Below are 12,934 nucleotides of genomic sequence, written 5' to 3'. Positions count from 1 at the left end.
TGCGTGGAACTGTCTACATGCACCCTATTTCTGTTTGCGGCTCCTCAAAGGGCAAACAACACTATGATAAGCAGAAGTCGTTTTGTATGAATTGGCACAATTGTGGTCAAAGAATCTCGGGCGGCATGGTGGCACATTGGTTAGCACTGCTGCCTCATGGTACAGTGGATTCGATTCCCAGCTTGGGTCTGGTGTGTGGAGTTTGCATGTTCTTCCCGTGTCTCTGTGGGTTTCGTCCGGGTGCTCCGGTTTCCTCCCGCAGTCCAAAAATGCGGAGGTTAGGTGGATTGGCCATGCTAAATTGCCCCTTAGTCTCCAAAGATGTGAAGGTTAGGTGGATTGGCCATGGTAAATTGCTCCTTAGTGTCCAAAGATGTGAAGGTTAGGGGGATTGGACATGCTAAGTTGCCCCTAAGTGTCCAAAGATGTGAAGGTTAGGGGGATTGGCCATGCTAAGTTGCCCCTTAATGTCCAAAGCTGTGCAGGTTAGGGGGATTGGCCACAGTAAATTGGTCCTTAGTGTCCAAACATGTGCAGGCTGGTGGATTCAATTGCTGAATCATAGAATCCTTACAGTCCATCAAGTTGGCACCAACTATCTCACAGAGTATCTTACCCAAGCCGCCCCTTCACCCTATCCCCATAACGGCACTCATTTCCCATGGCCAATCCACCTAACCTGCACATCGCGGGTCACTAAGGGGCAAGATAGCATAGCCACTCCACTTAGCCATGCTAAATTGCCCCAAGATGTGCAGGTTAGATGGATTAGCCATGCTAAATTGTCCCTTAGTGTCTAAAGATGTACGGGATAGGGAGATTAGCCATGGTTAATTTCCCCTTAGTGTCCAAAACTGTGTACAATAGGCAAATTGGCCATGCATAATTGCCCCTTAGTGTCCAAAGATGGGCAGGTTATGTGGATTGGCCATGCTAAATTGTCCCTTAGTGTACAAAGATGTGCAGGTTAGGTGGATTGGCCATGCGAAATTGCCCCTTAGTGTCCAAAGATGTGCAGGTTAGGTGGATTGGCCACGTTAAATTGCCCCTTAGTGTCCAAAGATGTGCAGGTTAGGTGGATTGGCCATGGTAAATTGCCCCTTAGTGTCCAAAGATGTGTAGATTAGATGGATTGGCCATGGTAAATGTATGGGGTTAGGGGATAGGGCAGGGATGGGGGACGCAGTGGGTGAGATGCTCTGTCAGAGAGATACGCAGGCTTGATGGGCCGAATGGCCTTCCTCTACACTGTAGGGATTCAATGAATGAAGCCTCCACACTTATGAGACCACAGCTGGCACCATGTGGGCACTGCTGCCACCCTGAGATGCCAACTCAAAGAGATACCCTGTAGAAGCCTGCATCCCACGTCTGAGGTGCCCGGTACTGTAATCTCTATCTGCCTACTGTGCCCGCCCCCCCGCTCCCGCCACCCAACTAGCGTTTGAGTCTGAGCAGTGTGTAAACGGTGATCTTTACCATTGGGCGGTGGTTTGACATCTGCGTCTCCTTGCTGGTTCGAGCTTTCAGATTGTCCTGTCTCTGTGGGATGAAAAGAGATGGGTGGTCAGCACTGGGAGCTTGTCTGTCGCCTTTCCATCAACCAAACATTGAGGTGCTCAACGCCCAGGTGTGGTCTACCCAGAGGAGGAAGGGGGAGAGGGGGGGGGGCGATCTCTGACAGCAGGGGGGGGCGGGCAGAGTGCTACACAACACAGAAACATCGAAACCAGAAGCAGGAGGAGGCCATTGAGCCCTTCGAGCCTGCTCACGGTACCACGGCTGATCATTAAATTCACTACGTTGATCTTTCTCTACACCCTAGCTATGACTGTAACACTACATTCTGCACTCTCTCCTTTCCTTCTCTATGAACGGAATGTTTTATCTGTGTAGAGCACAAGAAACAATACTTTACACTGTATCTCAATACATGTGGCAATAATAAATCAAACTAAATCATAACGCACCCCAGACATTCTCTCTTCCATCTTCTTCTTTGGGAAAAAGATACAAAACTCTGAGGTCACATACCAACCGACTCAAGAACAGCTTCTTCCCTGCTGCCGTCAGACTTTTGAATGGACCTACCTCGCATTAAGTTGATCTTTCTCTACACCCTAGCTATGACTGTAACACTACATTCTGCACCCTCTCCTTTCCTTCTCTATGAACGGTATGCTTTGTCTGTGTAGTGTGGAGGAGACAATACTTTGCACTGTACCCCAATATATGTGACAATAATCAATCAAATTACATCAAAATTCAATATTTTGATCCCCCTGACACTAAGTGGCAATTTAGCCTGGCCAGTCAACCTAACCTGAACATCTTCGGACTTTGGACTGATCATTTAATTCAATATCCTGATCCCCCCATATCTCTCGATCCCTTTAGCTATATCTAATTTCTTCTTGAAATCACACAACGTTTTGGCCTCAACTACTTTCTGTGGGAGTGAATTCCACACATTCACCACCCTCTGGGTGAAGAAATTTCTCCTCACCTCAGTCCTAAAAGGTTTACCCCTTATCCTCAAACTATGACCCCTAGTTCTGGATTCCCCCCACATCATCGGGAACATTCTTCCTGAATCTATCTCATCTAATCCTGTTGGAATTTTATAAGTTTCGATGAGATCCCCTCTCACTCTTCGAAACTCCGGTGAATGCAATCCTAACCTCAAGTGACGTTATCACTTGGGGTCCAAGAAATAGGTCCGTCTTCCCAGGAAAACATCCAACATGAAAAACAAGGAAAGGTCGATTGGTCCGCTAAACCGGAACCATACGCTGCCGTCCAGTCTCCCAGGGGAGACAAGTAACCAAAGCAACAAATCCAAGGGAGGAAATCTCTAAACAAAACTATCTGGTCTCCAGGGAGAACTGACTGAAATTTCCAAGACATCAACTTAACTTTACAACCCATGTTTTTCAATCCTGACCCAACAGATTCACCTTAAAACCAAAAGATATCGGAGCAGAATTAGGCCATTTGGCCCATTGAATCCACTCCGCCATCCAATTATGTCTCTCAATCCCTTTCTCCTGCCTTTTTCCCCGTAACTTTTGATTTTTTCAAAAAATTATTATTTTATTTATTAGTCACAAGTCAGCTTACATTAACACCACAATGAAGTTACTGTGAAAATCCCCCAGCCACCACACTCCTGCTCGGGTACACTGAGGGAGAATTCTAGCACAGTCAACGCACCCTAACCAGCACATCTTTCGCATTGTGGGAGGAAACCGGAGCGCCTGGAGGAAACCCACGCAGACACGGGGAGAATGTGCAGACTCCACACAGACCGTGACCCGAGCCGGGAATCGAACCTGGGTCTTTGGCGCGGTGAGGCAGCAGTGCTAAACACTGTGCCACCGTGCCACCCCCGCCCTTACCAATCAAGAACCTGTCTATCTTTGTCCTTAATGCACCCAGTGACACGGCCTCCTCTGCGGCAATGAACTCCACAGATTCGCCACCCTCTAGCTGAAGAAATTCCTCCTCGACTCAGTTCTAAAGGGTTGTCCTTTTACTCTGAGGCTGTGCCCTCGGATCCTAGTCTCTCCCACTCATGGAAACACCTTCCCCATGTCCACTCTATCCAGGCCTTTCAGTATTCTGTAAGTTTCAATGAGATCCCCCTTCATCCATCAAGTGCACACCCTGTGTCCTCAAACATTCCTCATACATCAAGCCTTTCATTTCTGGAACTGGTGGTCATGATGTCCATCGAATGGTGAAAGTGTCTGAGCTCACTCCTATATCATAAGCTCCATTCACAACCAGATACCCAACCGGTTTTGAAAACATTTGTTTTTATGTTATTCATTCATGGGGCATGGGTGTCGCTGGGTGGGTCAGTATTTATTGCCCACCTCTTGTTACCCGAACGCAGTTGAGAGTCAACCACATTGCTGTGTGGCTCTGGAGTCACATGTAGGCCAGACCAGGTAAAGATGGCAGATTTCCCTCCCTAAAATGCATTAGTGAACCAGATGGGTTTTTCCGACAATGGTTTCATGGTCATCAGCAGATTCTTAATTCCAGATATTTTTTATTGAATTCTAATTCCACCATCTGCCGTGGCGGGATTCGAACCTCAGCTGAGTTTCCGGATTAGTGATAGTACCGCAAGGCTATCGATTTCCCCGTGCTGCCTCCTCAAACTATTAAATAAAACCTATACCTATATCTCTCCCAAGGCGTCCAAACTTATCTCTTTTCCACCTTCAGGGCACTCGTCCAAACTGTGCCACCAGTGGACGCCAGGGTGGCACAGTGTTTGGCACTGCTGCCCCACAGCGCCATGGACTTGGGTTCGATTCCCAGCTCGGGTCACTGTCTGTGTGGAGTCTGCACATTCTCCCCGTGTCTGCGTGGGTTTCCTCCGGGTGCTCTGGTTTCCTCCCACAGTCCGAAAGACGTGCTGGTTAGGGTGCATTGTCCATGCTAAATTCTCTCTCAGTGTTACCCAAACATGGATGTGGCGACTAGGGGATTTTCACAGTAACTTCATTGCAGTGTTAATGTAAGTGGCATGAATAAATGAACTTTAAAAAGCTTAAACATCAGGCATCTCTGAGACACCATCCTTAGGGGCTAATCAGCAGGCACAATCCTCCTCCAGGCCCTTTGACCCAAAATGGCTGCCCCAGGTTCTCAGGCGTTTTATATAGACGCCCGTCTGTGTCTACGCTCATCCTGACGCAAACACGTCCCCTTTTTTTGTCCAGGGGAACGCAACTTAGCCTTACAACAACAACTTAGATCTACGTAGCACCTTCGACATAATGAAGAAATGCTCGGCAGGTCCGCTGCGGAACAAAAACGCGACGGCGCGAGGGTGGGGGGTGTGTGTGAACGTCAGGCGACCCAAAGAAGTGACGGAGGATGTAGGTTTGGAGGAAGTGCCCTGAAAAGAGCGATGGAGAGGCGGAGGGAGTTACGGAGGGAAAGCCGGAGACTGGGGCCGAGGCCACTGAAGTCAATTTCGATGGGGGGGGGGGGGGGGGGGGGGGGGGCAGGAGGCAGCGGCGGGGGAGGTTGTGGTGGGGGGGGGGTGGGGTGTGAGGAATGCAGAAATCCCGGAGGACTGCGGGGCTGGGAGGGGACGAGGAAGATGGAAGGGATTGGGAGATAAGAATGAGAGCTGGTGTTTGACTGGGGAGCCAGCGTAGGTCAGAGGTCATGGGGGGGGCAGGGGGCATGACAGAGGTATGGGGCAAGCAGAGGAACAGGGTCAAAGGTGTGGTCTGCAAACCACAACTGACACAGTTGCAATTACCCTCTGAGTGACCCTCCTGAATTCAGAACCACTTACTACGACCCGCTGAGTTTGCTTTCCACGGGCAACTGTTTAAAGTTTATTTATTAGTGTCACAAGTTGGCTCACATTAACACTGCAATGAAGTTACTGTGAAAACCACCCCCCCCCTAGTGGCCACACTCGGGTGCCAGGGCTGAGGGTCAATCTAGCACGGAACCCGGGATCCCTGGCGCCGTGAGGCAGCAGCGCTGGCCACCGTGACGCGGAGTGGCGGCCCGGAACGCTGGGTCCCCCCCGGGGCAGCGCCACAGGAGATCGGCTGGGAATCCCCCTTGGCTTTGAGGAAAACGCCCGCGATTTTCCCGCGGAGACTCTGTCGGGCGATGCCGGCTCTCGACCCCGGCTGTGTTCTCGGCCTTGCGTCAACAAAACACGCGAGTGAGATGCGCCACTGGCTGTTGAGGGTGTGACTGCAATTGCGCGGTTTCGTTCTGTCGACAGTCGGAGTTGTTTGTGCGCTGGGCAGTCCGAACAGTTCGGAGACATTCCCCCAGGAATATTAAAAGAAAACAGAGACACTGATTAATGTGTCTGCTCACTTGACTTATCGCAGATGTTGTTAGTCTTAGACAGTTAACAAAAGGGCCTCATTTTTCATTTTCCCTTTTCCCCGAGTGCTAATTCCCGTTTTTAAGTTCAGTTTACATTGCCTTGTCCCTTTACAGGACGTCCTCGGCAGTCGGCTCCCGCATCCCAGTGAGCCGGAGCGGGAGACGAGGGAAGGATGTCACCAAGATGGGGGGGGGGGGGGGAGGCGGTGGGTGAGAGTTCGGCCTTCGTGTCAAGAGGTCCGTCCTGGTTACCCAGCAGGCCCCGCTGCCAGGAGATTCTCCAACATGGCGGAGCGAACCATGCCCACACCAAACTGCGGGGGAGGGCATGGGGGTCATTAACTATTGCTTGCGCGAAGTGAAGTCTACCTCCCTCCTGCTTGAGTGAGTGGCGTTTGCTACAAATAAACCTGTTGGACTTTAACCTGGTGTTGTGAGATTCCCTACTCTGCTTGCCATGAAACGAAACTGCTCAGATCACCGCATGGGGGACCTGGCCGCCATGCGTGGTAATGTCACTGGGCTAGTAATCCAGAGGCACAAACTAATTTCTTTATCATCCCTCCATGGGATATAGGCATCACCGGCTAGGCCAACATTTATTGCCCATCCCTAATTGCCCCTTCACCTGAGTGTCTCGCTCAGCCACTTCAGAGGGTCAGTTGAGAGTCAACCACATTGCTGTGGATCTGGAGTCACATGTAGGCCAGGCCGGGTAAGGACGGCAGATTTCCTTCCCTAAAGGGACATTAGTGAACCAGATGGGCCTTTCCGACAATGGTTTCATCTGTAGATTCTTAATTCCAGATTACTTTTTATTGAATTCAAATTTCACCTTCTGCCGTGGTGGGATTCGAACCCAGGTCCCCAGAATGTTAGCTGAGTTTCTAGCTAAACTAGAATCATAGGTTTGCCCTAAAGTACAGAAGAGGCTACTTGGCCCATCAAATCTGCATTAACTCCCTGAGAGAGCACCTTACCCAGGCCCTCTTGCTCCACCTTAACCCCCTCCACCAACCACTATCCAACCCAGGCCCTCCTCCTGTAACCCTGCTAATCCCCCAGGCACTAAGGGGCAATTTAGCATGGGCAAACCAGCTAACCTTGACATGCTGGGACACTAAGGGGACAACTTAGCACGGCCTAGGCACCCTAACCTGCATATCTTTGGACTCTCGGAGGAAACCGGAGCACCCGGAGGAAACCCACGTAGACATGGGGAGAACGTGCAGACTCTGCACAGACGGTGAGCGACCTGAGGCCAGAATCGAACCCGGGTCCCTGTCTCTGTGAGGAAGTAGTGCTACCCACTGTGCCACCGTGCCATTTAGCTAACTGCTGTGCCACCACCCCACTTGGCCATCTCTTACCCGTTCTTGCACTGGGGGACGCATTTTCCAATCTCATCATATCGACCAAAGTAGAGCGGTGAAAAATTAGGGGGGTGCGCATAAGGTCAGCAATGGAGGGGTGCAGAGATCTCGGGGGGGGGGGGAGATGGTGGTCACAGAGTTAGAGAAGTGATTCAAAAATAAGGATAAGAATTGCGGAGATTGGCTCTGCGTTATATAACCGTGATCGCAATGCTGTGAAGGGAGGTCATGTAGAAGCGAGGCCTGTCACTCTTGAGTTTGTTGACATGCTTCTTTTGGGTAACCAGATAAACTAAAGCGACAAGCTGAGGGATAGATTAAAAGTGGCCCCTGAATGGGAGGGGCGGCACGGTAGCACAGTGGTTAGCACTGCTGCTTCACAGCTCTAGGGTCCTGGGTTCGATTCCCGGCTTGGGTTGCTGTCTGTGCGGAGTTTGCACATTCTCCTTGTGTCTGCGTGGGTTTCCTCCGGGTGCTCCGGTTTCCTCCCACAGTCCAAAGATGTGTGGGTTAGGTTGATTGGCCATGCTAAGAAATTGCCCCTTAGTGTCCAGGGATGTGTAGGTTAGAGGGATTAGTGGGGATAATATGTAGGGATGTGGGGGTAGGGCCTGGGTGGGATTGTGTTCGGTACAGACTCGATGGGCCAAAGGGCCTCTTTCTGCACTGTAGGGTTCTATGATTCTATGATCTATAAACGGAAGCTCAAAGAAAACTCAAAGCAAAATGTGATTGAAGGGGGACGATGGTGCATCCCAGTCCCCGCGGTGCCCAGCGAGCACGGAGGGTCTCAATGGTGTCGTCAGGATGCCAGGCACAAGAGGGGCAATGGGTCAGGATAGACAAACCCCTCGATTGACCATTGTCTGGAACTATTAACGGCCAACCTGGCTAGGCCCAGGAGCAGGACAGGGCAAAGACATGAGTAGGCTGGGATAGAGGGATGTGAACCCCGAAAGGGTATGGGGTTTTAGTTCACTTGGGCAGCATGGTCGGCACAGGCTTAGAGGGCCGATGGACCTGTTCCTGTGCTGTAATTTTCTTTGTTCTTTGTTGTTTGGCACAGTGGTTAACACTGCTGCCTCACAGCACTAAGGGATCTGGTTCGATTCCCAACTTGGGGGTCTGACTGTGTGGAGTTTTCACCCTCTCCCCATGTCTGAATGGGTTTCCTTCAGGCACTCCAGTTTCCTCCCACAGTCCAAAACATCAAGTAAAATTTACTTATTAGTCACAAGTAAGGTTTGCATTAACACTGCAATGAAGTTACTATGAAATTCCCCTAGTCACCACAGTCTGTTCGGGTCAATGCATGCTAACCAGCATGTCTTTCAGAATGTGGGAGGAATCCAGAGCACCCGGAGGAAACCCACGCAGACACTGGGAGAACGTGCAAACTCCACACAGACAATGACCCAAGCGGGAATCGAACCCACGTCCCTGGCCCTGTGAGGCAGCAGTGCTAACCACTGTACCACCGTGTTGCCCATATGTGCTGGTTAGGGTATACTGGCCGTGCTAAATTCTCCCTCAGTGTAGCCCGAACAGGCGCCGGACTGTGGCGACTAGGGGATTTTCACAGTAACTTCATTGCAGCGTTAATGCGAGCCTACTTGTGATACTAACAAATAAGAATAAAGTCGGGACTTTAGAGTGAAGATACTCTGTCACGTCCTCCATTTGGCTGAGGGGTAAAGGACGAGAATTATTAATGGCCATGGGACATGCTAGCTGTTCAGAGTTACACTGAAAGCAGAACAGAAGGTACCATCTCAAAGGATCCAGCCTACATTCAGGGCCAATCTTTGAACTTATAGAATCACAGAAGCCTAGAGTGCAGGAGGGAGCCATTCAGCCTATCAAACCTGCAGTGACAACAATCCCCCCCCAGACCCTATCCACATGCATTTACCCTAGCCAGTCCCCCTAAGGGACAATTTAGCACGGTCAATCCACCTAACCCATACATCTTTGGGCCGTGGGAGGAAACTGGAGCACTCGGAGGAAACCCACGCAGACACTGGGAGAATGTGCAAACTCCACACAAACAGTGACCCAAGCCGGGAAATCGAACCCGGCTCCCTGGCGTTGTGAGGCAGCAGTGCCAACCACCCATAAACTGAGCTGTGCAAAACCTGACACACAAAGAGCCCACAGCTGGGCAGAAGCTAGTATGGGGTGAGGTGGGCAGGGGGGAGGGAGGAAGGGGGGGCAGATGGGGGTTGGGGAGGGGAGAGGAGAGTGGGAGGCAGCAAATAAAGGACAGACTGAGTAGACCGAGGCTATACTCTTTGGAATTCAGAAGAACGAGGGGAGGATCTTACAGAAACATGTAAGATTATGAAGGGAATAGATAAGATAGAAGCAGAGAGGCTGTTTCCACTGGCGGGTGAAACTAGAACTAGAGGGCACGGCCTCAAAATGAGCAGACTTAGGACTGAGTTGAGGAGGAACTTCTTTCTACAACGGGTTGTGAATCTGTGGAATTCGCTGCCCAGTTGAGGCTCCCTCACTGAATGTTTTTGAGGCAAGGATGGATAAAGTTTTGAACAGTAAAGGGATTAAGGGTGGGTAAGTGGAGCTGAGTCCATGAAAAGATCAGCCATGATCTTACTGAATGGCGGAGCAGGCTCGAGGGGCCAGGTGACCTACTCCTGCTCCTAGTTCTTATGTTCTTATTAAGAGGAATTTACCCGCTGATACATGCTAATTCTCTGGGTGAAAACCGGCGAGCAAAATCCAACTTCTGATGAGAAAAACAGCACCGTTCTGCGTCTCAACGATGCTTGTCTTAGATCAGTTTTAGTTGTTCGGATCACGCCTGACCTAAGCTTCTCTGTAATTCCCATGTCATCATCTATATCGCGTTATATAATAGTCAAGTCCCAGAGTGCGTAACCCGACACAGAGTTGGACCCAATCATAGCAAGTCGACAGCGTAAAAAAATCTGCAAAGGTTTTCTCTCGCGCATTTTTTTCTGACAGACTTTCGGAAAGTATTTTCCAAAACGCAGTCTGCACTCGGTTTCTGCTCACCTCGTCCCCGAGGACTCTACAGATTGCGTCTTCCATTTTAAATAAAAAAGGGCCATGTTCTGTGTCAGGGCAGGAGGGAAGCGCTGATGTACGGAGAGTGTACAGATGTTCTTGAATTCATGACGGGCGTGGGAGAAAGATGTGTTTTTCAACATCTCCTCTGTCTCCAGAATCCGCAACAGTGCAGAAGGAGGCCATTTGGCCCATCGAGTCTGCACTGATTCTCCAAAAGGGTATCCTACTGCACATCTTTGGACACTAAGAGGCAATTTAGCATGGCCAATCCACCTAACCTACACATCTTTGGGCACTAAGGGGCAATTTAGCATGGCCAATCCACCTAACCTGCACATCTTTGGACACTAAGAGGCAATTTAGCATGGCCAATCCACCTAACCTGCACATCTTTGGACACTAAGAGGCAATTTAGCATGGCCAATCCATCTAACCCACACATCTTTGGACACTAAGAGGCAATTTAGCATGGCCAATCCATCTAACCTGCACATCTTTGGACACTAAGGGGCAATTTAGCATGGCCAATCCACCTAACCTGCACATCTTTGGACACTAAGAGGCAATTTAGCATGGCCAATCCATCTAACCTGCACATCTTTGGGCACTAAGGGGCAATTTAGCATGGCCAATCCACATAACCCGCACATCTTTGGACACTAAGGGGCAATTTAGCATGGCCAATCCATCTAACCTGCACATCTTTGGACACTAAGGGGCAATTTAGCATGGCCAATCCACCTAACCTGCACATCTTTGGACACTAAGAGGCAATTTAGCATGGCCAATCCATCTAACCTGCACATCTTTGGGCACTAAGGGGCAATTTAGCATGGCCAATCCACATAACCCGCACATCTTTGGACACTAAGGGGCAATTTAGCGTGGCCAATCCATCTAACCTGCACATCTTTGGGCACTAAGGGGCAATTTAGCATGGCCAATCCACCTAACCTGCACATCTTTGGACACTAAGGCAATTTAGCATGGCCAATCCACATAACCCGCACATCTTTGGACACTAAGGGGCAATTTAGCGTGGCCAATCCATCTAACCTGCACATCTTTGGGCACTAAGGGGCAATTTAGCATGGCCAATCCACCTAACCTGCACATCTTTGGACACTAAGAGGCAATTTAGCATGGCCAATCCATCTAACCTGCACATCTTTGGGCACTAAGGGGCAATTTAGCATGGCCAATCCACATAACCCGCACATCTTTGGACACTAAGGGGCAATTTAGCGTGGCCAATCCATCTAACCTGCACATCTTTGGAGACTAAGGGGCAATTTAGCGTGGCCAATCCATCTAACCTGCACATCTTTGGAGACTAAGGGGCAATTTAGCATGGCCAATCCATCTAACCTCACATCTTTGGACACTAAGGGGCAATTTACCATGGCCAATCCACATAACCTGCACATCTTTGGACACTAAGGGGTAATTTAGCATGGCCAATCCACATAACCCCCACGTCTTTGGAGACTAAGGGGCAATTCAGCATGGCCAATCCAATTATCCTGCACATTTTTGGACACAAAAAAGCAATTTAGCACGGTCCATCCATCCAATCTGCACATCTTCAGACTGTGGGAGGAAACCGGAGCAAACCCACACAGACATGGGGAGAACATGCAGACTCCGCACAGACAGTGACCCAAGCCGGGAATCGAACCCGGGTCCCTGGGTGCTGCGAGGCAGCCGTGCTAACCACAGTGCCACCCTATCCTCACCTCACTCTATCAACATAACCTTCCCTTCTCTCCTCCTTCCCACTTCCCCCTTTGAATGTTTGGGTAAGATTTGTCTGAACCTGTGGTAGCACACTCCTCATTCCCCGGATAAAGCGGTTTCTCCAGAATCCCTGATTGGATTTCTGGACGACTATATTAATAGTTAGAGCTCTCTGGTGCCGGGTTCACCCAGGAGTGGAAACACCTTCTCCACTTCCTGAAGCCTTTCACAGTCAGAAAACAGCGGTATAAAGATGTTTCATCTCCAAAACATAGAGGATAGGAGCAGAAGGAGGCCATTTGGCCCTTCGAGCCTGCTCCACCATTCATCATGATCATGGCCGATCGTCCAACTCAATAGCCTCATCCTGCTCTCCATCCCATCGCCCCAAGTGCTATATCCAGTCATCTCATAGAATCCTACAGTGCAGAAAGAGGCCCTTCAGCCCATCGAATCTGCACCGAACACAATCCCACCCAGGCCCTACCCCCATATCCCTACATATTATACCCAACTAATCCCTCTAACCTCTGCTACCCTGGATGCTAAGGGATAATTTCTTAGCACGGCCAATCAACCTAACCCGCACATCTTTGGACTGTGGGAGGAAACCGGAGCACCCGGAGGAAACCCACGCAGACACGAGGAGAATGTGCAAACTCCACACAGACAGCGACCCGAGCCAGGAATCGAACCCAGGACCCTGGAGCTGTGAAGCAGCAGTGTTAACCACTGTGACACCCCAAATCTTGAATACATTCAATGTTTTGGCATCAACTGTTTCCTGTGGTAATGAATTCCACAGGCTCACCACTCCTTGGGTGAAGAAATGTCTCCTCACCTCCATCCTAAATGGTCTACCCCGAATCCTCAGACTGTGACCCCCTGGTTCT

General features: G+C 50.1%; 1 protein-coding gene across 5 annotated transcripts in view; it reads right to left on the bottom strand.

The window, feature by feature from the left end:
- The window catches only part of nfixb (nuclear factor I/Xb), a 506,674-nt gene that overhangs the window by 263,957 nt on the left and 229,783 nt on the right, over positions 1 to 12,934 (bottom strand). For all 5 annotated transcript variants that reach the window (XM_080216733.1, XM_080216732.1, XM_080216734.1 and 2 more), the window contains one exon: positions 1,480 to 1,542. In XM_080216733.1, the coding sequence (XP_080072859.1) occupies positions 1,480 to 1,542 (63 nt within the window). The remainder of the gene's footprint in view (positions 1 to 1,479; positions 1,543 to 12,934) is intronic.

The sequence above is a fragment of the Carcharhinus amblyrhynchos genome, chromosome 33 (assembly GCF_965287045.1).
Source record: "Carcharhinus amblyrhynchos chromosome 33, sCarAmb.v2.hapA, whole genome shotgun sequence".
NCBI classification, from domain to species: Eukaryota; Metazoa; Chordata; class Chondrichthyes; order Carcharhiniformes; family Carcharhinidae; genus Carcharhinus; species Carcharhinus amblyrhynchos.
Note: the sequence above shows the minus strand (reverse complement) of the source record. Positions and strands in the feature narration are given on the sequence as shown.